Raw genomic sequence first — 24,610 nt, forward strand, 5'->3', positions numbered from 1 at the left:
GGAGGAAAGATGAGAAGTCTGTATGGCATTCTCAGTAAGCAACGTGGTTTTGTTGATATTCTAACTTTGTAGTTGTAGAATTACTGTAACATAATTGCTTTGTATACAACCAGAGCAACTTTCTGCTCAAAGGGAGTGTTTTCCTTTGGCTACTGTCCCAGTAACAATCCCTAGGTAGTTTATGAATTTTCCCATTATCTCAAATAATTTTGAGCTGGCAAATATTTAACATGAGCACCTCATACTTAATATCTAGCCTCACAGTATCCCTTGGAGGTAGGGAAACAAACACAGAGTGAAGGAGTTACCTGAGGCTACAAAGGATTCCTGTGGCAGAGCAGGAAATTTAACCCACGTCTTCCAAGTGCCAGGCTCCCATCTTCACTACTTACCTATCCTTCCTCTCTACTCATGCCACCTAACACCTTTGCTCAGGCAATGCTTGAGGTGAGTTTTAGTGCGGCAGGATTTTTTAAATAACAGTCTGATACAGGTCTGTCGCATCTTACGCGCATTTAACATGCGCGATTTCAACTTTATGCGGTCGGCAAAAACAAAACAAAAAACAGAGAAAAACAACACTTTTAATACTATACCTGTAGTGCGGGCGATTTCGCCTGCCATTGAACTCAATGGGGTTTTGACTATACGCGGTTTTTGCTTTACGCAATAACCGCGGAACGGAACCCCCGCGTAAGATGAGACAGACCTGTATTCAATTCAAAGAGTAAATTGTATCAGTGTCTTATGAGGAGTAACAAGTCACAGCTAGATAATTCGAAAGTTAGTAAAGAGAAATTTCAACTTACCTCACTCAGATTTGCAAGTTAATTTTATTGGTTTCCAATTATAAAAAACTTTATAGACACAGGTAATTTGAATCTGTCTTCTGTACACGCCATTACTACGAAATTCTTTACATTATTAATATAATAAATAACATTCACTTAGGTGTGCGAGTCATTTAGCACTCATATCTGCACCACTAAAAAAGCAGATATCCAACTCAAAATGAATAATAATTCAAGTTAAAATTAAGCAAGCTGCCAGCACTGAATAGCATGATTGAGGCACTTGCAAATTAAAAATGTCTGCGCTTTACCCCTCCAGCCAAAGTGCACTAGTAAATGATAGATTTTATCCCAATGTTCCACATCAGAAGACTTTTCCCTTAAGTGTGAAGGCACATTTCTCTCTTCAGTTTTAAGACATCATTACTATTAAAGAAGAGTCAATTGGTAAGAAAAACTAGTCCAAAAGATAATTACTTTGTTCTTTCTTTGAGTGAGTTGAAGTGTCCACTGCAATTAATATTGGCTAATGGAAGGTAGCAGACCTGGAACTAGATAGTTAAACAAAACACTTATGAGGTTCGCCTGCTTTTTCTTATGTTCTCAAAGGCTGTGCTGACAGCAACTGTGTATACATCCAGCAACTGATAATACCTTGTAGACTCGTGACTAAAGCTTCATTTTCGAATGGTGATATCCCTTTAAGCAGCCCCATGCAGAAGAGTTCAACAGCAAGAGTTGTGAAACCACACCTACCTTTTAGGCAAGCCACCCATGTGAACAATGAAATAAAACATCCTGCAGCAGGCGTGGAGGAAGGAGGCTAGAAGGTAAGACTTAAAGGAAGGATACAGCTGCAAAGGGGTGGATAATGGAGGGTGGCATATAGACTCAGTAGTTCGATACATTACAAATGAGGCTTGCTTTCTCCAATCTGTGTTGTGCATGGATTAGAACCATAATAAATCAGACCTACAGCTGCAAAATGGGGGGGTTACATTTAAAAAGTGCACTTCGTATACAGTAGTCTCTTTCACACAGTAGGAAAGGCATCTCTTTTAGACCTGGAATGTGAGAAGTAAAGTTCAGACTGGTGGAGTTTAAGGAAAATACCAACCAGTACAGAAATCAGTAGTCCCAGCTGACGTCATCTTTCTGAAGGGAAGTCTGTATACTCTGCATGTCCCGCAACAATTGAAGGTTTTTCCGGCTTTTCTCTCCAGGTTTCACTTTGATGGGGCCAGCATCCTTTCCCCTGGTTGTCACGGTGGTTGTTACTTTCACTTCACTAACTCCACTCCGGCAGTCTCGTGTTTCTTCAGCACGAGACTTTTTGGACTTACATTCTTTCTTGAGTTTCTCTAGCTGAAAGGAAAGCCCAAAGAGAAACATTAAGAGCAGCCCGGCTTCAGTTTACTTATTTCTCCCAATGGAATTAAAATCTCCCCTTTCACTCATGCCTGTGACTCAAATAGAAAGTTGAGCATCTATTACCAGGACAGCCAATCTCCTGGAATACTTAAGAAAACTTCTCCTATACAGCGTATATATTTACTACTATAGCCAAGTGAATAATGTAAATCTTTAAGAACATGGAGATAAAATCTCTGATTCCAGTGCAGTGTGTGTTCTGAATTACTGTTAGCTATTTTAGAAATCACACATCTAACAGATTCTAGGGGAGTTTCCCCAATCGTGAGGACATGTGGATAAGAACGGACTTAAGTCTCCAATCCACACAGCCACTGCCCAACTTTCCCCAGAGATTACTGAAAAATTAAGTTTTCCATTTACCTACGGCAGATTGTATAGGCCACTCACTGTCCTTAGAAAGCAGCTACCTGAGGTGGTATGAAGAACTGGCATCAGCTGTAAAGATGTGTAAATAGGACAGTATGCGACTCAATTCTACAGTGGTGCAGGAAAATTTTTACTAGTCGGGCATACAGGATTCATGCAGAACCATGCAAATTGCCATATAATGTCAGCAATGCTACACCTGCCGGTCTGCAACAACTGTTTCAGTTTCTTGACAGGAGTAACTAATAAATTGTCTTCCTCCACTGGCCCAGACATTCCTCTGCAGAATAGGTTAAGGGCTATGAATTCTTCAGTCATCTGATTGGAAATCTAGTGCAGTGGTTCTCAACCAGGGGTCTGGGGCCCCCTAGGGGTCCTCAAACAGTTTTCAGGGAGGCCTCCAAGCAGGGCCAGCCTTAGACTCACTAGGGCCCAGGGCAGAAGGGGGCTGAAGCCTAGGTCCCTGAGCCTCACCTGGGGCTGAAGCCTTAGCAATGTAGCTTCATGGGGGCCCCAGGCAATTGCCCTACTTGCTGCCCCTGGCTTTTATATGCAGGAGTTTTTAGAGCATGTTTTTTTGGGGGGTGGGGGGGTCAGAAAGAAAAAGGTCGAGAGCCTCTGATCTAGTGAATGTGTGGGAAACATGCTCAACTGCCTTTGATTTCAGATGACATCTGCAGTTTAAGTCTTCAACACACTGACTTTAGGCAGATGAATTTTCTGACTCTAGAGCACACACAGTGTCAAAGCTGGAGATGAGGGGGTTGAAAACTGCACTAAGATATGCTTCACAGCAATGTAAACTGAACAGGCTTGCCACACTGTATTTGATCTTTGGGGCAAAACAAACTTCAGTAAGATGAAGGAAGACTGGAGAAAGAAGAATCAGATATGGGATTGAAGTCTTTGATCAAAGTAGCTATCTTTAACTTTCTCTCCGATATTTGTGAAATGTGAATTATAAAGCAAGACCAGATAGATCAGCATATGCAAAGCAGAGGAGGACCGTCCAAAAATTTCGAGTAACAGTGAAAATAGACCCTGGGAACCCAAACCTTTTCCCGAGTAAAGTGTGGGTGACCAAAAGCAAAAACACAACTAACTTGTTTTCCTCAATGTATGTTAAAGTCTTTTGACAACTTGTAAAATGTCTTTGTGGGATTTCCCCCATGTACAAATGGTTCTTTCTCCTGTGACCACAAAAGGCAGGTCATGTCTGCTTCTTCCAAATTCAGCTATAGCAGCATTTCAGACAGTGAAAAATTCCTCAAAATAATCACTTTACAGAAGCGCAACTGCAGACAACTGACTTACCCGTGTCCGATGTTTCCGGACTTTACTTATTTGGTCTGCCTTTGCCTCCATTCTTCTCACCAATGCCTCAAGTTCCCGCTCCAGGTCTTCCCTCAGGCCAACAGTTGGTGTTTCGTGGATTAGCTTTGCTAGCTGCTGGTGATCACTTATACATAACGACAGAAAAAAAGCTTGGGTGTGATTTTTCTCAACTTTACATTGTTTGCCCACTTGCCTGAGAAATGACATCTCTAGGGAGGCATAGTATTAGTAACCAGAAACTGTCTCAATATATTTAATCTATTATTGCATAACAGTAGTCTGTAATGTTCTTGCCGGTGAGCACTGTCAATGTGGAATGCGTACACGGGCCACTGCTGCTGCACTAGATAACTGATCAAATTAGTTAGGCCTAAGTATTACTAATTTAAGATTACATGGGTGGCCTCCTTTAGCCATATAGTCTTAGCGCTCAGTCAGTTCTGAGGAGAGAGTCCTATTTCCCATTCTGCATTTCCTTGGTTCATTTGCATTAGCTGCTATTTCAGGTCCGTGCTCCTACTATGAATGATATGGGAGATTAGCAAAGCTGTTTAGATCCTGATAACTAGATGACTATTTTAGCAGAAAGAATAGCAAGGCAGCCCTCACAAAAGCGTAGTCCCATTTACCCACTTGTCTGATGCGTTATGAATGAACTCGGAGGTGCGCCTCTTGGAACTGCTGCTTGTAAATAGTGCAGGGCTCTTTGTATTAGTATGTTATAATAACCAAAGTTGAATGTTGATCAACATTACAGGGGAAAAAGGCTGCCATGATTGGATAGAACTAAATCCTGATCCACCTCTGCCTAAAAGCATGCATCATCTTTGGATAAGGGACTGCATAACCCCCCTCCCTCCAGAAAACTCCCAACACCAAACCAAAATCACTGGCAGTATCAAACATTCACATTTGTCATTTAATCACGGGACTCACAAACTCATCTGCCCAAATTCATCCTGCAAAGTCAGCAACACTTCAGAAAGCTCTTCCTGGGATGCAGAGGAGCCTGTCGAGAGAGAGGACTTTCTGCCTTTGCTGGTGTGAGATGCGTTGCCAGTCGGCTTAGGTGGTGGAACATCACTGATCACACGATCGTTACACAGAGCTTTAGAGTGTTGTTTCATTAGATGCAACACATGTTGTACATTGGCTCCAACAGAATGGCTGGGACTAGTAGACTGAAGGGAAAAAGTAAAGTAGATGTGAATAGATCTCTTAACCTAGAGCAGGAGAGAGATTTTAGGACATTTTATTTAGAAATAATTCTACTTGTGTTTTTCCTTTTGATTTGCTGCTACTGACTTTTTTAAGAAGAGATTTGTGTATGAGTGAATCCATGCTTGTGAAAAGTGCTTGACTAGCAGCCCTGAGAGCAGGGGAGACGTTTCTGAGCATGCCAGCTCGGTGTTACAGAAGACAGAACAAAGCATTGCAGGAAAGGCAGGAGGGAAAATTAAAAGTTAAAGGAAAATAGAACTGTTAAGTAGTCTGACCACTAGGTGTCATGAAAGCACCAAACAAGATGCTAAACCTGTGGAAAAAACGCAGAAATTGGGCTTGTTTTTGACTTAAATGGCTTGAGTGTTGCTTGTTGGGTAGTTTTTGGCTTGTAGCTTCTTTTTTGATTGGCTCCCAGCAAGCAGGGGCGGGGTGGGGGGTGGGGGGTGGTGAGGGTGCACAGAGGGCCCACCACAGTCCCAGACTGCACGCCGGGGGATTTAGTCACATAGTGTTGGGGTTCTTAGGGATTGGCTTGTTTTCGCCTTGTTTTGAAATGGGATTAGCTTGATCGTTGGCTTACTGTGCAAGTCGGGGTGCTTATTTACTGTGTGAAAGTTGGCAACCGTGACCTGGAGCCCCGTCTTCTGAACTAACTTCGTACTCAAAGTGTAAAATTCTCCACAGCTTGCTATCTGTAGGCATTCAGAATTAACCCCACTCACCTTTCCAGCGACAAATGGCACATCACCCAGACACAGCCTGTAGTGGGGCTGTGCATGGAAATGTCTCGTAAGAGGGCGTTTCTAAGAAGAGAGAAACTGTCATTAGACGTGACCCTGCCAAACCCCTACCCCTCTGCTTCCTAGTAAAAAGGAGCCAGCTACCTGATCTCTCCCTCTCACCCACCCACTTCATCCTCCTTCCTTCCCAATGCAATTTACAATGACAGCATGCTACCTTGTCTGGCTGCTTGGCTTTCTTCTTTGTTTTCCTTGGCTTTGGGGGAACTGATGGCGTTCCTGCCCGCAACAGGAGTCGGTTAGTCTCCAGTCCTGTCTGAAGCTGTGAATGGAGTTAATAGTGGGAATTATGATTTTTTTGAAAAAAAAGGAAGGTGTTAAAAAAAAATAAAATCAAACCCTGAAGTCTGGGACTGGCCAGCCAAGGAGCAATTTTTAGACAGTAAACTCTTTGCGGCAGGGTCTGTCCTTTACTGTAGGTCTTGTACTGCCTAGAACAACAGTATGCCCATGTGATTAAGGCCTCTAGGTATTATTGCAATGTTAAACAACAGTAGTGACACTGAGTACAATAGATAATCTACAGAAATTACTTTAAAAAAAAAAAAAAAAACACCCTTGAATTCAGTAGGAAAAAAAAAGAATATTTTCTATCCATCCTAAAACAGGCCTAGAGTTCTTTCCTAAATGACCTAGGATGGGTCAAAAACCTCTAGGAAGTCAATCATTTTCTATTCAACTTTTCAGAACAGAACCAAACAAAGCTAACTCAGCTGAGTCCTGTGATGTGGTCTCTACCAACCACGAGTGCTTTGGGACTTATAGTTCAGTAACCTTGGGAATGGCAGGCTGTCAAAGCATGCTTGGTACAAAAAGGCCGGTTTTCCTCAGTCTGGGGAGGAGAGGGTAGCAAATGTTTGCCTATGTGAAGGCTCAGGGAGGGCAGCAGTCTAATCTTTCCTAGGGCAAAAAGGGCTTGAGGAAGAAGCATGTAAAAGCATGTGAGGAAGCTTTGGAAAGGAACGGGATAGAAGACCATTTGGAAGCCTCGAATGAAGAGAAGCTCCACGCAGCTTAGGGTGAGGGGCTATATGTAGGCCAGGGAGTTTGATTTAGCTGGAGTTGAAACCATCCAGTTAACTGGGTGCACTGGCCAGATCTGGTAATGGTAAGCTGCATCCTCATCATCCTAGCTGGAGATGATCTGAAGGAAACACCAGACTAAGTTTGTGTTTTTATAGTAAAATATAACTTACTGGACACCCTCTTCTTGACAGGACTGGGGAAGTCACAAAATGTCACCCTTCCCAATTCCCAGCCCTGTCAGAGAAAGTTTTCCACCATTGCATGCAAAAGAACAGAAAAAGAGAAAATGGTGCCTTTGGTATTCTTGGACTCCATCACCAGCCAGACTGCAACGAGCTCTTCGTTACATTGCACATGAGAGATCCTATCAGTGAAAAGTTTAATGAGAGGGCGACCTACTTGCAACACACAATAAAGTAGCAGAAAAGATTACTTGCTGGTTACCTCAGCTGCCTTCTCCTGCACAAGCTTCCTTGCATGTTCCTCCTCTTGGAGCTTCTGTTCCAGTTCTTTCATTTTTTTCTAATTGAAGTTCAATAAGAAAAATGTTACTGGTGGAATGCCTGGTTCCTTTTTTCTGAAGTCTTAAAATAGGAACTTGAACAAAATTAAAACTAATAGTTCAATGCATTGTTTTAGACCGAAGACTCCCTTCAGATTCAGAACAACTGTTGATGAGTCTCATCTGTCTTTAACAAGTACAAGCAGGCCTGAATATTTAAAATTGAACACATTGGATTTTCCCATGTTTATTTCAATAAGACATTAATTACAATGCCTGAAAGGCTAGAGCAAGTTAGTGAAGGGTGTAACCTACACAGAGGAAAAAATGAGGTTTCTTTAAAAATACATAAAAGGCCTAAAAATGGTTTAACATTTTTTTTTTTTTTTTTACATTAAAATTTAGGTCTTGTCGTGTGTCAGGCTAAAAAGACAGCTAAAGAACTAGCAATTTTTTATGTCAGATACTATGCAAGTTGGAATAGAGACCTGAAACATATTTTGGGTTTATTTTTAACATCTGTAACTAAAATGCCTCAAACATTTGCAACAACGGAGGTCTTTGCACATCCTGACCATAAGTTAACGACAGAGGTCAACAATCCATAAGAGACATCCAAGTGGTCGTCTAGTAAAGCCAGAGAAGACTGATTTCACATTCCTGATATTTCTAAGTAAAATACCAGGCAAAAAAATATAAAGAAGTACCCTTTGAAAAATCCTTCCAGGGATTCTTTATACATCATGAAGCAGTAAAAAAGCACACTTTTCCTCTTTGCAAATCACTCCTAAGATGAAAACCTTGACTTAAGGAGATGAAGTCACAGCTTTGTGATGAGCCTGACAGGTATAAACTCAGAACCTTAGAATGGACAGTAAAAAAAGCCCAGGGCTCTAGAACATGGCCTAACCTTCACACTGAAGATTAAACATTGCACCCTAATATAATCCAAAATCAAGCTGTCATCAGAAAAAAAACCACTGTATTCCAATTACTATGTATATAAATGGGAGCATATTTGTTAATTTTTAGGGAAAAATGTAATATTAAAAAAAAAACACAGTTAAGTGCATTACTAAGTCTATGCAGTATTGTTGTAGCTGTGTTAGTCCTAGATACTAGAGAAACAAGGTGTGGAAGTAATATCTTTTACTGGATCAACTTCCGTTGCTGAGAGAGACACGCTTTCGAGCTTACACAGAGCTCTTTTTCAGGTCTGGGAAAGGTACTCTCCCAGTGTCACAGCTAAAGACAAGGTGGGACAGGTTGTTTAGCACCCCGCCAGACATAGAGGGAAAGAAATGGAAGAGAAGGTGCTGGGAGGAAGGGAGGTTGTAAATGGGTTAGAGATTGTTGTAATAAACCATACATCCAGTTTCTCTATTCAATCTATGATTTTTAGCGTCTTGCAAAGTCATTGGAAAACTAAGAGCCTGTTTTATGCTGGTGTAACTACAATAAAGTTTCACACTCCCTAGCTGACATAGTTATGCTGGCAAAGCCCCGTTGCAAACACAACTACGCTATAGAAGAGTGCCTCTGTCAACTTGGCTAGTGTTGTTTATGGAGGTAGTGTAATGACGCTGGCAAAAGAACTCCAGTCTGACATAGCATCTCCACCAGGGGCTATCCCAGTACTGCTATACCAGCAAAGGCTCTGTAGTCTAGACAACGCCTTAGTCACAAGAGTTGATCGAAACTTCCTGGCTCAGATTTTCCACGGGGAAAAAAAACAAAATTTGATTTTGCCCCAAAATATCCAAGTTCTTCATGAAAACAAATATTTCATTTTTGGGGCACTTGGACCTGAATCAGAATATTGTATTGTGTTCAACTGACCCAAAATATTTAGTTTCAAATAGGGAAACAGTTTATTTTATGGAACTATCAGTGTGTTGCCTTCTGGGCACTGTAGTTCAAGCCCCCATTCTCTCCTATGAGCCAAGCTCCCTGGCTGGACTACATCTTCCATAATGCAATTAAGATTTGCCTCTGACAACACTGTATGTGGTGCAGAGGGTTACCACTTTTGAAATGATGGGTCCCCAACAAGGCCATCCCACCGCAACCCCAAACTCCAACCACAAGGCAACATCCACCCGCCCCCCCCAACAGCCATTTATAGTATCTAAAGAGAGAACACATATAGATAAGATTGATATCACATGTCTCCTCACTCTCACACGTGCACGTGATGTGCTTGCGTGCTGGTGGGCAGAAAGCTGTGTATTTTCAACAGTTTTGATCTGTTATCGCATAAACTGCGGAAGTGGGAACACTGCAGCATCTTTAACTGAACACAAACTTTTAACATTAGATATCCCAGTGCATTGTGATGATAATGCAAATCTTTAGACGCACATAAAAAAAACTGGCATATTAAATTATTTTTCTGGCAAATCCATAAAAAAAACTGGCCAAGCTGGTCAAATACCAGCCAGATGGTAACCCTAGTGGTGCATCATGGTAGATGTAGTCCAGCAAGGGAGTCTGGTCAGTGAGCGAATGGATACAGCAGGTTCCCAAACTACAACTCCTATAAAGCAACATGCCCCAGTAAGAAAATGCAGTTTAATGTTGAAATGACTAGAAATGAAGAGTTTGGGGTCTTTTAAACAAGCCAAAATGAAACCTCTCAATTTTGGGAATGTTTAAATGTTTCATTTCGATTGAAAACATTGAAACAATTCAGAATTTGTTCCATACAAAAAATTCAACTTTACGTCCTGATTTGGGTCAAAAATGTTAAAAATATCAGAATTTCCTGCAGGACGCACATTCAGCTCTATTAGTGATCTCTTGGCAGAGGACCAAAACATGCTCAATACTCATGACCAAGACAAATCTGATTTAGTGTGCAAGAGGAATGACGGACCTCTGCTAGAGACTGCATTGCAGTTAGTTTGGTGTATTCTTGTTCCAGCAAATCCAGCTTTTCCAATTTAGATTGAACATGAGATTGATCTAGAAGTCGGTCTCTCTCTAAAGTGACCTACAAAGAGAAAAGGAAAAAGCAAAAAACTGTTAGAAATGCACCACCACAAAAGCCTCCACAATCATCCAAACCTAGAGTTTGAGAACATGCAGAGGCATCACATAATGCAAGGAGGAAACCAGGATAAGTCTCTACAGATGTTTTAAGGATGTAAACATCTGAGGGGGGAAAGAATTATTTATAGACGAGGAGTTTGGGGGGGTTGCAGGCAGGGCCAAGCACTGTCCTAGAGGTATGGATTTGTCATTGGAGGGAACTAACAGACTCAGGATTTATTCATACTGTGAGAACACAGCTACTGACTTCAACAAGAGATGTGTTCATAAGGAGAAAGCAAAATATCAGTGTTGAAATAGGACTGGCAGATATGAGCAGAGAACTTTATTCTTAATTTATTTAGATTAAAGATAGGTTAAAGCAGCATAGAGAATCACATTTAAAGGTGCCAGAATTACAATGATTGCTCAACATCATGCCTTAATTCATTAACTTCTCTAGTACAACTAGCAGGTAAACTTGGATTGGGTGAAACTTACCTGTTTTTCCAAGACACTTGTCTTTTCATTTTCTGCATGCTTTATCATATTCCTCATATATTCCAGCTGCTTCTCTAAAAGCCTGCAACGAGATTCAGCAGCTGCCAGCTGAGAAGACAGTTCTAAGATAGAGAAAGTGGAAATGTGAAATCAGTCAGTTAATTCACTTCCGGTAGCATCCCCAACGTGCTAAGTGCTGCTCCAAAACAAAGGAACAGTCTCTGCCCCAAAGAGCTCACAGTTTAAAAATCCTCCCATGACACCAATCATGCAGTAGAGCAGAGCCTGGCAACGGGACTGGGATTCTGCGTGTCCCACAGGACCCACTGCCGTAATAGTGAGAGTGGGTAAAACATATTTTGTTATGGGCAAGATTGGGTGGGCAAAAAAAATCAGACTGTGGTAATCTGCAAAAAAATACTTTAAAACAAAAAACACCTTTTAATACTTAAATTTAAGTGAAAAAAGATTTGATGTCTATTATTACAGTTAAAGTACATTTTTACATGGTTTAAGCAAGATTTGTTTTATTCTTGTAGTGGTAAAAATAGTATCTGAATTCCATTTATACTTATATATTAACCGACTTTTTGTAGCACGGGGGAAATCTGACTCTCATACAGGATCTAAGGTTTTGCAGATGGGAGCAGGATAAAAATGTAAGAAACAATACAAGAGTGGGTGGGAGAGAGAGAGTGGGTATTGCAGAGCGATATGCGACCAGGATTTAAAAAAAAAAAAAAAAAAAAACTGTCCTGCACAGGGCTCTACAATAGAGTAAAATCTGTAGGAAGCTTTCATGTGAACTAGGACATCACTCCCTCCTCCATAGCTTAACAGAAAAAGTAAGCTGTGATTTAAAAAGAAAAAAGTCTTCAAAACAGTTCTCTAGTTCAGTGGCACAACCAACACATCTTTTCCTACTCTGAGGAAATCAGTCTGGCCACTTTGCCTGAAAAATCCTGGTGCTAATTGCTGGAATGTCTGTAAATTTTCTCACACTCACAATGTACAGTCGCTACAACTAGGCAAGTAATCAGAATCCTGCAAATCCTGCTCAATGACAAACAAAATATGGTAACAGGAACTGTTACGCATGTATCACAGACCACTAGCTTCATTTGAGCACCACTGGAATTATTCCATTTGTTTTTCAGAGAGTGACTTCACCTCTTCATCTCCAATCCTGCTGAACACAGTACAAGGCTACACTCATAACAAGATCAAAGCGTGACACCGTTGGCAGCCCTTCCAGAGCTCTAATAATGCAGAAAAATGTAACTTTTCCCAGTGTAGACAAGGTCTAATGCATTAAAGGAGTGTATATATGGCTAGGTCTACAGCCTGGATCGAGGCTCTGAGATTGATCCACTGCAGTCGATTTAGCAGGTCTAGTGAAGACCCGCCAAATCAAAAGCAGATCGCTCTCCAGTCGACCCCTGTACTCTATCCCCAATGAGAAGAGTAAGGCAAGTCAACGGGAGAGTTTCTCCTGTCAACCCCCGGCGATGTAGACCCCCATGATAACTTGACCTAAGGCAGGTAGACTCCAACTACGTTATTCATGTAGCTGGAGTTGCGTAGCATAGGTTGACTTACCGCGGTAGCATAGACATAGCCTATGAGTAAATTACTCCAGAATAAAATAGGGTGTAATTTTAAAGCGCAATAGCTATTCTGGAATAACTCCCCAAGTGGACACTCTTATTCTTGAATCAGAGTGTCCACACAGGGAGCTATTCCAGAATAGTTTATTCTGCAATAGCCATTCCAGTCAATTTCCTTGTGTAGACAAGCCCTAAAGCCTGGCCTATGCTAGAAAATTAAATCGGTTTAACTACATCAGTCAGGGTGTGAAAAATCCACCCCCCTGAGCAATGCTGTTAAGCCTACCTAAGTCCATGGGTACGCAGCACTAGGTCACTGGAAGAATTCTTCCATCAACCTAGCTACCACTTCTAGGGGAAGTGGATACTGATGGGAGAACCCCTCCCATCAGGGTACGTAGGTTGTGTCTATGCCGAAGTGCTACAGCAGTGAAGTTGCAGTGGCGCAGCTGTGCCACTTTTAAGTGTAGACAAGCCCTAAGTCTCTGTGGGCGCAACACACAAACAGTTCATTCCTGGCAGAATGTTCCCACACAATAAACTAAAGCCAGTCAGCTACCTTGGGTGGAGTTTGTATTGTTACACCCTGACCACGCAAAGGCTACATGTGAACAAACCTTGATTTTGCTTGGATACCTCCGTCTTGGAGTGCTCCCTCTGTTGTATTTGCTCATTTAGCACTTTCTTATAGTCAGATGTTTCTTTACTCAGGTGTTTCACATTCTCCTCTGCCTGAATCCGTTCCAGCTCTAGTCGGCGAATTTTCTCCTGAAGATTCTTCAGAGCAGAAAATATTGCTGTAATTGAATTAGACATCCTCGTTACACGCCAGTAAGAGACAGCGCCTCAGGTTGCCACTTGAATATTAAACGTTTCTTTTTAAACGTGTTAATATATTAACAAATGCCAACCACTCCCTCCTCTTGCCACCTTCCCGCACTCCCTCCACATGCCAAGGTCCATGCAACACCCATGTCCCTTAAGTCTGGTCAATACAGGGGAAATTTCCCCCAAGGTCCTAACTGATTTTTAAAGAGTCTCAGCTGAATAGAGTTTCAAAGTGCGTGAGGTATTGGGTAAACCAGACTGCATTGGCCTGAACAAACTTGCTTCAGTTGATCCAGTTTTGAAATCAGTTAGTGGTTTGGGGGCAACTTCTACAGCACAGCCCCTAGTGCCAGGCCCCTTTACCCACAAGTTGATTTTGGCCCTTGACAACATCAGAAGAGTCACTGGCTATCTTTGCTGGGCTCCCTCCTTCAACTCTACCTGCACTGAAGACATACTGGACAAGTGGAGCTAGTGCTCAGTGACAAGAGAAATTGCCTTTAAATTAATATAATCAACAACAGATTTCCTGACTGCATCTCTCATTCTATCATATAGGTAGAAGAAGACTGGCACTGAAGTGGTAGTAAGGTGCAAGACTGATACCCCACTATAAGCTCAATGGGATATATAAACCAGGGATGGGCAAACTTTTTGGCCTGAGGGCCACATCTGGGTGGGGAAATTGCATGCAGGGCCATGAATGTAGGGCTGGGGCAGGGGGTGGGAGTGCAGGGTGTAGGAGGGGGTGCAGTGTGCAGGAACGTGCTCAGGGCAAGGGGCTGGGGTGCCGGAGGGGTGCGGCAGGGGATTAGGGGCTCAGGCCAGGGGGTTGGGGTGCAGGAGGAGTTCAGGGTGTGGGCGCTTACCTCAAGTGGCTCCAGGGTGCAGGCTCCCTGCCTGCCCTGGCCCCGCGCCGCTCCTGGAAGTGACCAGCATGTCTGGCAGTGGCTCCTGGGGGTGGGGCGGGGTAGGTGGCTCTGCCGCGCACTGCCCTCGCCTGTGGGTACTCCCATTGGCTGCGGTTTCCCGTTCCCGGCCAATGGGAGCTGCGGGGGACAGTGCCTGCAGGCGAGGGCAGCGCACTGAGCCCTCTTCCCCCCCTCTCCTCCAGGGGCTGCAAGGATGTGGTGCCAGCCGCTTCCGAGAGCGGTGCGGGCAGGGTAGGCAGGGAACCTGCCTGAGCCCCACTGTGCCATGGGGCTGGCAATCCCGCAGGCCAGATTGAGAGCCCTGACGGGCCAGATCCGGCCTGCGGGCCGTAGTTTGCCCTCCCCTGATATAAACAATTACTCGCTAGCATTTCAGTGTGGCTACAGACTCAACCAGTGCATTAGTGTACACTGTGAATACTCACTGAAACCAGGGAGGTGAACGTGAGTCAGAAGAGATGCAAAAATCCTCTTCTCCTCAGTGTTGCTCTATTTTCCTCCTAAGCTGCCCTTCTGGGTGCCCCTTTTGTATCCTTCTCCCATTGCTGTTTTTTCCCCTTTGATTTGGAATTCCCTCCCCACTTCACTTGCACCCTTCTCTTAATTCAAATTCCTCCTTTAACCACCAATTATCCCACAGAATCTTTAGACAGTCAACTACCACAAAAAAAGAAACTGCATCATCTTGAGCTGAAACCTTATGCTGGTCATCTAAGGTATTATGGATCTACACTGTATTGTCTAATCAGGCCCCAATTCTGCAAAAGGACCCTTACTCCCATGTGAAGTCCCATTAAAGCAGAATACATCTATACAGAGACCACATCTGCAGATTAGTATTGTTAAAGTCACATTAACATGACACCTCTGTACTGAAACCCACACTGAAGGTAACAAAGCAGGTGCATTTATTAAAAAGATTAATACATGCAAGGGTGGATATTGACGTCTTGATATAAGATCACAAAAGGGAAAGAACAGTTACTACAGTATAGTGGGCAAATTCTGAAGCAAAGACATCAAACTCAATTGTAGAGTGGTAGACAGACAAAAACCACTGTTACTCTTAAAGTAACTAATTAATTAATAATAATATATAAATGAATGATAAGTGCATGGGTGTATATTTTTATACGTTACAGCTATAAAAACTGTAGCATTTAAAAGTATGGACACAAACAGTCAGTGGAAAGTAGCTAAATATTTGGATGAGCTCAGGCAGACAGGGTTATAGACAGCATGACTGTTCCCAATGCGACAGCAAGAGACTGGATTTTTGTTTGTTTGTTTTTTAATTGCGGTACAGATCACACAGCACCATTTTTGAATTAAGAAAACTCTCTCACATTTTTGCTACCAGACTATTTTACAAGTCAATGTTCTGGTGTTAAGCGCTGAACAATGAAAACCAGCTGCACACCGTGGCTTCAGTTTACCACTAGGCAACATATGAAAATACACCTTCATCAATAATTCGCAGGAGAGCTCTTCCTGCACTAATGAATACTTCTATGTTTCAGCCACAGTGCTCCTTTAATTATGTATCAACAGCACTCTCAGGACAGAAAGCAGTTCATGTGCCAGAGTGCATGTTACATTTAAGAGGCAGTCTGTGCTAGTTTACTACACTGGCCATTAAGGACCAGGCCTTCCCCAAGTCAGACTGCACTACAACATGCATTACAACAGCCACTCCAACCACGTTATACTACTTTATAAAACTTAGAGTTTGAATCCCGTGGTTTAGGTTCAGCTTAATCCTTCCCTTTCTTCCATCTCCCCCCCCCCAGGAATCTCAAACTCTTCACAAATCCACCCCTCCATACAACTCTGCTCTCATTTCATTTCATACCCCCTCATGGGTAGTGCGTTTCCGTGTCCTCTAAATGTTCCTCTGGCAATTCTTCCCCTTCTACCTTTTGTATCCTGCCCCTTCCCCTACACCGAGTGCCTCCCCTCTCCTTCAAACCCACTTCTGAGCTCAAATTAAAGCCCTAATCACTGGGGGAGTTGGGAAGGCAGGACCATATGTCAGTCATAGGCTACGTTATAAAGTCAATAGCCAACTACCCATCCATCCAGGGAATTGCACTGTTTTCCATGCAGCTTGACTGGCTCAAAATCAGACTTTTAGGCACAGGAGGTAGAAGATTTTCAGCCATGGGACTCCAGCTATGGCAGGGGTTCTCAAACTGGGGGTTGGGGTCACAAGGTCATTAAGTGGGGAGTTTGCAAGCTGTCCGCCTCCACCCCAAACCTCACTTCACCTCCAGCAATTATAATAGTGCTTAATAAAAAAAGTGTTTTTAATTTATAAGGGGGGGGGAGGAGTCTCACTCAGAGGTTTGCTGTGTGAAAGGGGTCACCAATACAAGAGAACCACTGAGCTATGGAGTGAATATTGCTCTGGGCTGTACTAAATAGTGTTTAGATCCAAATAAAAGAAGCACCTCTTTGATTAGACCTTTCCCTGGGAGTAGTATCACCCTCAGACAGATCCATAATGGGACAGTGAGGAGGGCAAAACAGGAGGAACTAAGGAAAGAGAAATGACAGGAAAGAGAGGAGAGATTAAACTTCACCTCCCCTGGGTAAAAGCAGGAGAGACAGTGAGATTACAGCCCTTTGTGGGCATACTCTATGCTTGTTACATGGCACCCAGATCCCACAGCAATAGATGCGGGACTGAAATATTACCTCTGCTGTTACTTTCTGGATATGGAATTACTGGTTTCTCAGGGGAGCGCTGCAAATCAGAATTAATGAAGGGTTTGTATTTCGGATAATCTACAAATGACGCTGCAGAGAGTCCATCTGTGACTGATGTAGATTTACAACTTCCACGTAGAGTACCCTGAAAAATGAAACAAAGTTGTTATTTGCAATCCTCATTTTCCAGTCACTAATTGCAACGAGCAGGGAGAATCAGATGTATATGGTGGTCATTATGCGATCAGGTTCTGCTACAAAAGTATGGGGGGAGGCGAATGGATGCCCTCTGAAGAGCCTGGGAAAGGGAGCTGGCAAATTACTCCAGCCTATGGTACACGTTTCTCCTCCCCAGCTCCTCCTAATTACTGATGGAGTGCTCAGATGCATTTTGATTTTCATGAGCACTGCAAGAGATTAATAATATAATTACATTGCAAAGGCCAGATTTCCTGCCCCACCATCTGGGACTATGAGCTTCATTTTCACCCTAACTCATATCAACAGGGTCTGATGTAAATAAGAAAAGAAAAATTATTTTGTTCTATTCCTTTGTTTCACTATACTTGCCCTAGCACCAGACTTTTATCCCTTTACTCCCCGCAACTGAAGGGGACAGGCTGAGTGCATACTGGCACCCAGCATATATACAACACGTCTTCAAGATTCAGAAAAACATGTTTGCATGGAAAAGCCTAGGGACATATAATCAACTGCGGTTTTCTTTCTTTGCTTAAGTGGCACCTAGCCACCACCATGCATAATATATTTTTTTCCAGAGAGTCTATTTAAACACTTGGACATAAAATTTCATAAAGCAAAATAAATATTTGCCCCTTTTACTTATTTGCATTTCCCTTGAGAACAATCTGGCTACAAGTATGTTCATTCAGTTACTCTCTGTTTGAATGTTGCAACGAAGAGTCAATATAACCATCCACTTTGGATCAATGTTGACAACCCCCATCTTGAAGTATTAACCATTGTATAGTTCAGACAAACATTTCTTGCCACAGTCCAAATAATATCATGCTTTCAAGTACATTTCACTTATGAATGTGGCCAAGCAACAGTTTCATATGCTACTCCACAAACTGGGTCAGGACTGAACTGTTCCAGATGTTCTGTAACTTACTGAAAGATAGTGAGCTTTACAGCGACTTGGATATTTGAATTTTAAAAGGTTCAAGAACAGCTTAGAGAGCACTTATCACCCCAATAAAATCACAACCTCACCAACTCAAACGTCATGACAGACCCTCCCAACCCCCACAATAAACCCATGAGATTGGCTTAATTCTTTTTGTAACATTATTTCTTTTTAATCTTTTTTTCCCCCCCGATTTTGGAACTCTTATGGGAAGGACCCCCTTTGTATGTGATGTTTCAGGAAATGCAACCTGAAATGTACAAAAATTAACATGAAAATGGAGGGACCTCCATCAAGGTCAGTCTAACTCATGGGCCATATTCACCAACCACAGTTTCTGTTCCCTCTCCTGGGCGTTACCCCCGTGACATAAGTTGCGCCAACAAAAGCGCGGTGTGGACAGCACTATGTTGGCAGAGAGTGTCTCCCGATGCCATAGCTACCACTGCTCGTTGGGGGTGGTTTAATTATGTCGGCAGGAGAGCATAGAGCGGCTACACAGACCTACAACGGTGCAGCTGCAGCGGTACAGCTGTAAGGTCCGTAGTGTGGACACAGCATAAATAATACTCTTAGACTTAACAGGAGAAAAATTAAGAGGTACAAGCAAGGGAGCAAACACCTTTTTAGATTAGATTTGTACAGGCTGTACAAAAGTTAGATGAGATTGGCTCCCGAGGACAGCGTTATATCGGGGCAGAGGTGTAGTAACTGTAGTAAACTTGCAGAAAGGCAGCAAGAGGGAGGTGGGTGCGCAAGATGAAGAGAGTCAGCAGGGAGGCAAGTGGAGTGGGAGAGGATTCCTGAGATTTTGAATTTGGATCCAGGCATGACTGGGGAAAGTGGGTGGAGGCTGAAGCTGCAGATGACAGCAGGTACTAGCAACCCAACTCCTTTACATTCCTACCAGGCAAAGCTGCCTAGGAATTTTGCAGTTGAGTTTTTCTGCAGGCAGTACCCTTTTAGAGGAAAGGAATAGCAATTTGATTGTCTTATGCTGGGTGACACAAATGCAGGGTGGGACAGATTCACATAGATAATAGTCAGACCCTGATCTTCAGCCTAGATATCAAGATAGAGGACATTACATTGTCTTGGACAGACCATCACCTCACCAAAGCCAATGGCTCAGGCAATAGAAAAGACCAGTCATCCTGACATGACCACAAAGGCTCACGAACTCCAACCAATTCCAAAGCCTGCTAAATGGCAGCAGCATTCCAGTCATAGGATGAGGAGTCAAGGTTACCTGTGGAATAATCACCATTCTGCACTGGCCTCTGCCATTGACATGCTGTCTTACAAATGAACCCTTCCTCCCCATCACCAACACAGACACCCTTCGGTTTTTGACACCTTGTGTTAGATGAAGGAAGGGGGCAGCAACTCAAGTACTTATGCAGAAAACAAAGGCTGATTCAGACAGGAAGAAACATAATTAATCCCTCAAAGCCTATGCTGAGGCTGTATTACAGGTAAGGCTGCATGTCCGTGACCTCCGTGACTTCTACAGCGGCTGGTGCTGGCTCGGGCTGCCTGAACCAGGCAGTCCCTGGGCTAGAAGCAGTTTGGGTGTGTGGGAGGGGGCTCAGGGTTGGGGTAGAGGGTTGGGATGTGGGGCAGCACTTACCGGGGGGAGCGGGGGCTCCCTGGCTCCCACCAGCATGTCCCTGCAGCTCCTAGGTGGAGGGGCAAGGAGGCTCTGTACACTGCTGCGGTTCCCAGCCAATGGGAGCTGCGGAGCTGGCGCTTGTGGCGAGAGCAGTGCGTGGAGCCCCTTGGCTGCCCCTCCCCTAGGAGCTGCAGGGACACGCTGGTCAGAGCCAGGTAGTGAGCCTGCCAGCCCCGCCAACCCTCCTCCCCCCTCCCAGCACTAGCAGGGGTCCTGATCTGCATGCCGCCCACCCCCAGCAGGGTCCCAGGCCGCACGCTGCCACCCACACACATACACCCCCACCAACGGGGGTCCCAAGCCGCACGCCACCGTACGCCTCCCCCCAGCACCAGCAGGGGTCCTGGGCCACCCCCCGCCATACTTGCAGCACCCCAGACTGCCCCCCCACCCCAGAGCACCCACGTCCCCTGGCCCATGTTTTAGTTAGTGGTATATAGTAAAAGTCATGGACAGGTCATGGGCCATGAATTTTTGTTTACTGCCGGTGACCTGTCCATGACTTTTACTAAAAATACCCGTGCCAAATCCCTCCCCAAGGAGCTTTCTGCCTGCCTGCATTTCCCAACGTTCAATACGTTCACTCATCAAGAAGTTCTTGACACCATAAAGGAGTCCTGATGCAAGACTTGTAAATCCAACCCATGCCCTTCCTGGCTTGGGGAAGAGAATCATGAACAACTGGTGCCATTCCTGACCAAAACACCTCATTCAAAGACTGAATCTTCCCTTCTTCCTTCACACACACGGAAGTCCAACCAACACTGAAGAAACCCACCCTGGATACTTCAGTCTTAGCCATCCATTGCCCAGTGTCAAACCTGCGCAAGCTCATAGAGAAGCCAGCCAAAGGTCAACTACAAGCTCATGTAACTGAAGCCAACATTCAGATAGACCCAGTATAATCAGAAGTAAAACTGCCTTAGTGTGGCACTTGCTATTCCAAAGTATGAAGAGCTGGCATGGTCACTTTTCACTCCACCAACATTTAGAATTCTAACAGAGCCGGTACAGTAAACCCCCAACTGAGGATGGATTTCACTTTTAAAAGCCCACATCTTAACAGTATATTTGAGATTACATTTATTATTCAATTCTCTCTCTGATTTGAGGCCAAGACTGTTGCTCTGACTTCTGTCCCATCTGAAGAAATAACATTCAGAATGCCCACCTAGGGACTATGCCGAGAGGACTACAAGCATCCCTACATCCCACTCCCCTCCCCTATACACTCTGACTGCTGCAGGTGGAAAGCTGGGGCCACAGGAGTGGAGCAAGCTTAGTGAGACAAAATTGAGGAAGCTAAGCAGGGTTAGGCCATGTCTACACTACAGGTGCTGCAACAGCACAACTACAGTGCTATAGCCAAACCGCTGTAGCAGCACAGTGTAGAGCAGGGATCGGCAACCTTTGGCACATGGCCCGCCAGGGAAAGCCGCTGGCGGGCCGGGCCAGTTTGTTTACCTGCAGCGTCTGCAGGTTCAGCCGATCACAGCTCCTACTGGCCGCGGTTCACCGCTCCAGGCCAATGGGGGCTCTGGAAAGCAGTACGGGCCGAAGGATGTGCTGGCCACCCTTCCCGCAGCCCCTATTGGCCTGGGACAGCAAACCGCGGCCAGTGAGAGCCGTGATCGGCAAACCCACGGATGCGGCGGTAAACAAACCGGCCCGGCCCGCCAGAGGCTTTCCCTGATGGGCCGCATGCCAGAGGTTCCCTGGTTTCCTCCAGCAACAGAAGTTTTTCCATCACTGTAGGAACTCCACCTCCCCAGTCAACAGTAGCTAGGTCAAAAGAAGCATTCTTCCATGAGCCTAACTGTGCCTACTCCAGGGGTTAGATCAGCATCGCTCCGGCACTCGGCATGTGGATTTTTCACACCCCTGAGCACTGTAGCTATGTCAACTTAACTTTCTTTTAAGCATAGCCCAGTCTTCAGTCATACCGGGCAGCTGATTCTAACCTGTGGCCCAGGAAGTGAGAATAGCGCTTTCAGCTAATGGTTTATGGCCCGTTGCCAGAAGTTCTCAGAAGTCAGGCTCATGCACCACGCCCTCCCAGCAGTTGCACCTCCTCTCACAAACGTAGTTGCTAGCAAAAAGAGCAGACTTCACTTCTGAGGGCCACGAATGTCAGGTGAAGGCAGCAGACCAGGAAAGTGTGGGGAAACCACATTCTCATGGCAATTCTAGCTTCACTGTCCAGGTAATTCTCTAGGATCATCTGCCTGGTAGCCTACAGACCAGTACAGCAGCCTCAATTGTGTGCTATTGTGCTTCCCACAACAGTCATCCTTTCTTCTCTCCCCTTCCCATGGAAGTTAGAGTTGGGAGAGAGAGGGTCCCACTGTGCTTTCCTGAGCTAGGCTTCTTGGGAAAGATACATGTGGGGACATTTGAGGTAAGTCTACACTGCAGCCTCCCAGCCTGGGTAGCCAGACTCAAGCTAGCACAATAAAAATAACAGTGTAAACATTGCAGCTCAGCCTGGCACTCCCAAGTTCAGAGCCAGGGGGCCAGGAAAGCTTGAAAGCCCGAGTTACAATGTCTACATCACTATTTTTAGAGCATTAGCTTGAGCTGAGCTAGCATAAGTCCGCCTACCCAGACTGGGAGGCTCTCTCCCAGCTTCAGTGAAGACATACCTTTCTGGTCCCTAGATTGTGATTCTTTGGGCTTTTAGGCCTTGATTTAGCAGCGTTCTTAAGCAAATGCTTAATTTTAAGCCTGAGTAGTGCTAAATTGAGCCTATGATGAGTCCTAGAGCAGACATCATCAAACCAACAATCCTGGCAGACACCAGAAAGTGCCGGAAAATACAAATAAACTATTACAACATTCTATTTCTTTTGTATAGAAAAGTCCTTTAGATGGAAATTTACCCTCCTCACTATACCAGAGTTTGAGGTGACAGCAACACTTTTAAAAGGGCCAGCCTTTTAACATCTGAAGCATTTTCAGAAGATCTGTCATAGACATGCACCACTAGACTGAAGGCATTTAAAATTCCAAATTTCACTTGCTCTTGCAAACATTTTTTAGATGTTCAATATCTTTTAGTAATTTATTCTGCTTGGATTAGGTTTTGGCTTCAGCTTCTAGTAACGTAAACACCTCTTCTTAGCAAACTGTGTTGGTCTCCACTATTTCTCTGGTGGCCACAGATACCAGACTGTGCTGTGCAATACAGAGACTCCCATGTAGTACTGCTGAGAGGTTTTACACTCAGAGATTTGTATATTTTTCTGCATCACACACAAAATATTATAAATTTTCTTAATAGACATTTGAAGCCCTTTGTAAGTAAACATGTGCCATTAGCTTATTAGATTCCATGCAGCATCACCATGATGTTACCCATCCAGAATTCTTTAGCCAGCTCCAAGCTGCTGAGGGATGGTAAGAAACAGCTGGAGACCTAGAGATGTATAAAAGCTATGCATATTATTTATTTGCATTACAGTAGTGCCCAGAAGTTTCAACGCATGGAGGTGCTCGGGGGCACCGTCTCCCACCTCCAACCAACCCAGGTCAGTGCTCAGGGGGGCAGGTAGAATTCCCACCAAGATCTGTCCTGGGGAGAGGAGATGTGCTCCTTGAGGGGGTCTTTCCCCACCAGGAACTGTGCTGGAGGAGGGGATTGATTCTAGCAGTCTTTCCCAGCCAGGTCTGTGCTTAGAAACAGAACAGGGCGGAATTTGGGTGTCTTGTTCAGGAGGGGGGATTCCCACCAGGATCCGGGCGGGGGGTGGAGGGGGTGAACCAGAGGGGGGTCTTTGCTGGGGCGGGGAGTCCCCGCCAGAATCCGTGTTGGGGGGGATGAGAGGAGGATGCAGGCTGGAGGGGGAGTGATCGGGGGTCTTTCCGAGCCAGCTCCATGCTATGGGGGTGACCGGGGGATCCCCACCAGGATCCGTGCTGGGGGAGCCTCAGGTGATCCGGGGGGGAATCCTGCCCCCCCCCCCCGGGGCTAGGCTGACACGAGCTTGCCCCCGGCTCATACCGGTGGACATGGGAGCGCCCCCACCCCGTCGCCATTTCTCACCATGTGCTGGGGGTCACCAGCCGCCGCCATGTCCCCAAAGGGCGGGCACAGCAGGTGCGGGCCCCTTTAAGGCCGCGACTCCCATACACCCGCCACCCCCACTCCAGTCCCAGAGGCGCCTCTACGCCAACAAGGTAGTGCTTGACTGACATGGCAATTGACCAATGAGGAGGAGGGAGCGGGGTTGCCCAGCATAGATCCCACCCCTTACGAAATACAACGTCTGTGCGTCACAAGCCGATATTTGATTGACATGTCAGCTGTCCAATCAAACGATAAAGATAGCAGTTTGCCCAATAAAAGGGGAAGGTTTGGCGGAAGGGGCGTAGCCTCGTTCTCAATCGCTTGACCTGACCAACTGAATCGGAGAAGAGTAGTGACGTCAAGGTTTGTTGTTGAAATAAGGTATTTCTTGCTCAGGCGCATCTCGCGGGCGGCGGAAGAGGACGGTCTTTGTCAGAATGCTCGCGTGTCCTCTTAGCCAATGAGAAATCAGAACAGGCCCTGAGCAGGCCAATCGGAGCAGCCAGTTAGGAAGGGAGAAAGCGATCCAATCAATGGCAACCGCAGGACGTGTATCCGAGCTTTGATTGGCTACTGCAGGAGCGGGCGGGGTTTGCCATTGGGTTACAAAGTTTGAAGGTTGGCTTGGCGCGCGGCG

General features: G+C 44.8%; 1 protein-coding gene across 2 annotated transcripts; it reads right to left on the reverse strand.

The window, feature by feature from the left end:
* Positions 1-814: 814 nt before the first annotated feature.
* Positions 815-24,183, reverse strand: CEP57 (centrosomal protein 57). 2 transcript variants are annotated; one of them, XM_008174384.4, is made up of 11 exons: positions 23,950-24,183; positions 17,074-17,230; positions 13,234-13,413; positions 11,010-11,131; positions 10,354-10,470; positions 7,421-7,498; positions 6,108-6,212; positions 5,873-5,953; positions 4,863-5,107; positions 3,906-4,050; positions 815-2,156 (listed from the first exon to the last, which is right to left on the reverse strand). In XM_008174384.4, exons 1-11 carry the CDS (start codon positions 23,977-23,979, stop codon positions 1,920-1,922), a joined length of 1,497 nt encoding a protein of 498 aa, XP_008172606.1. In that variant the 5' UTR covers positions 23,980-24,183; the 3' UTR covers positions 815-1,919. The 2 variants fall into 2 exon arrangements, with proteins under 2 accessions (XP_008172606.1, XP_042711967.1); XM_042856033.2 differs by lacking the exon at positions 5,873-5,953 and having other exon boundaries at positions 23,950-24,109.
* Between the last annotated feature and the right edge of the window lie 427 nt (positions 24,184-24,610).

This window comes from Chrysemys picta, chromosome 1 (genome assembly GCF_011386835.1).
Source record: "Chrysemys picta bellii isolate R12L10 chromosome 1, ASM1138683v2, whole genome shotgun sequence".
Lineage (NCBI taxonomy): Eukaryota > Metazoa > Chordata > Testudines > Emydidae > Chrysemys > Chrysemys picta.

What these genes read in the sequence shown, in the direction of transcription:
- CEP57 (XM_008174384.4), bottom strand. Translation starts at nt 23,979, where the DNA reads ATGGCGGCGGCTGGTGACCCCCAGCACATG. An exon ending in TGCAGGAGAAGGCAGCTGAG is followed by an intron (nt 6,213 to 7,420) that starts GTAACCAGCAAG and finishes CTCCATTCACAG; the next exon opens with CTTCAGACAGGACTGGAGAC. An exon ending in TGCCATTTGTCGCTGGAAAG is followed by an intron (nt 5,108 to 5,872) that starts GTGAGTGGGGTT and finishes TTTTCCCTTCAG; the next exon opens with TCTACTAGTCCCAGCCATTC.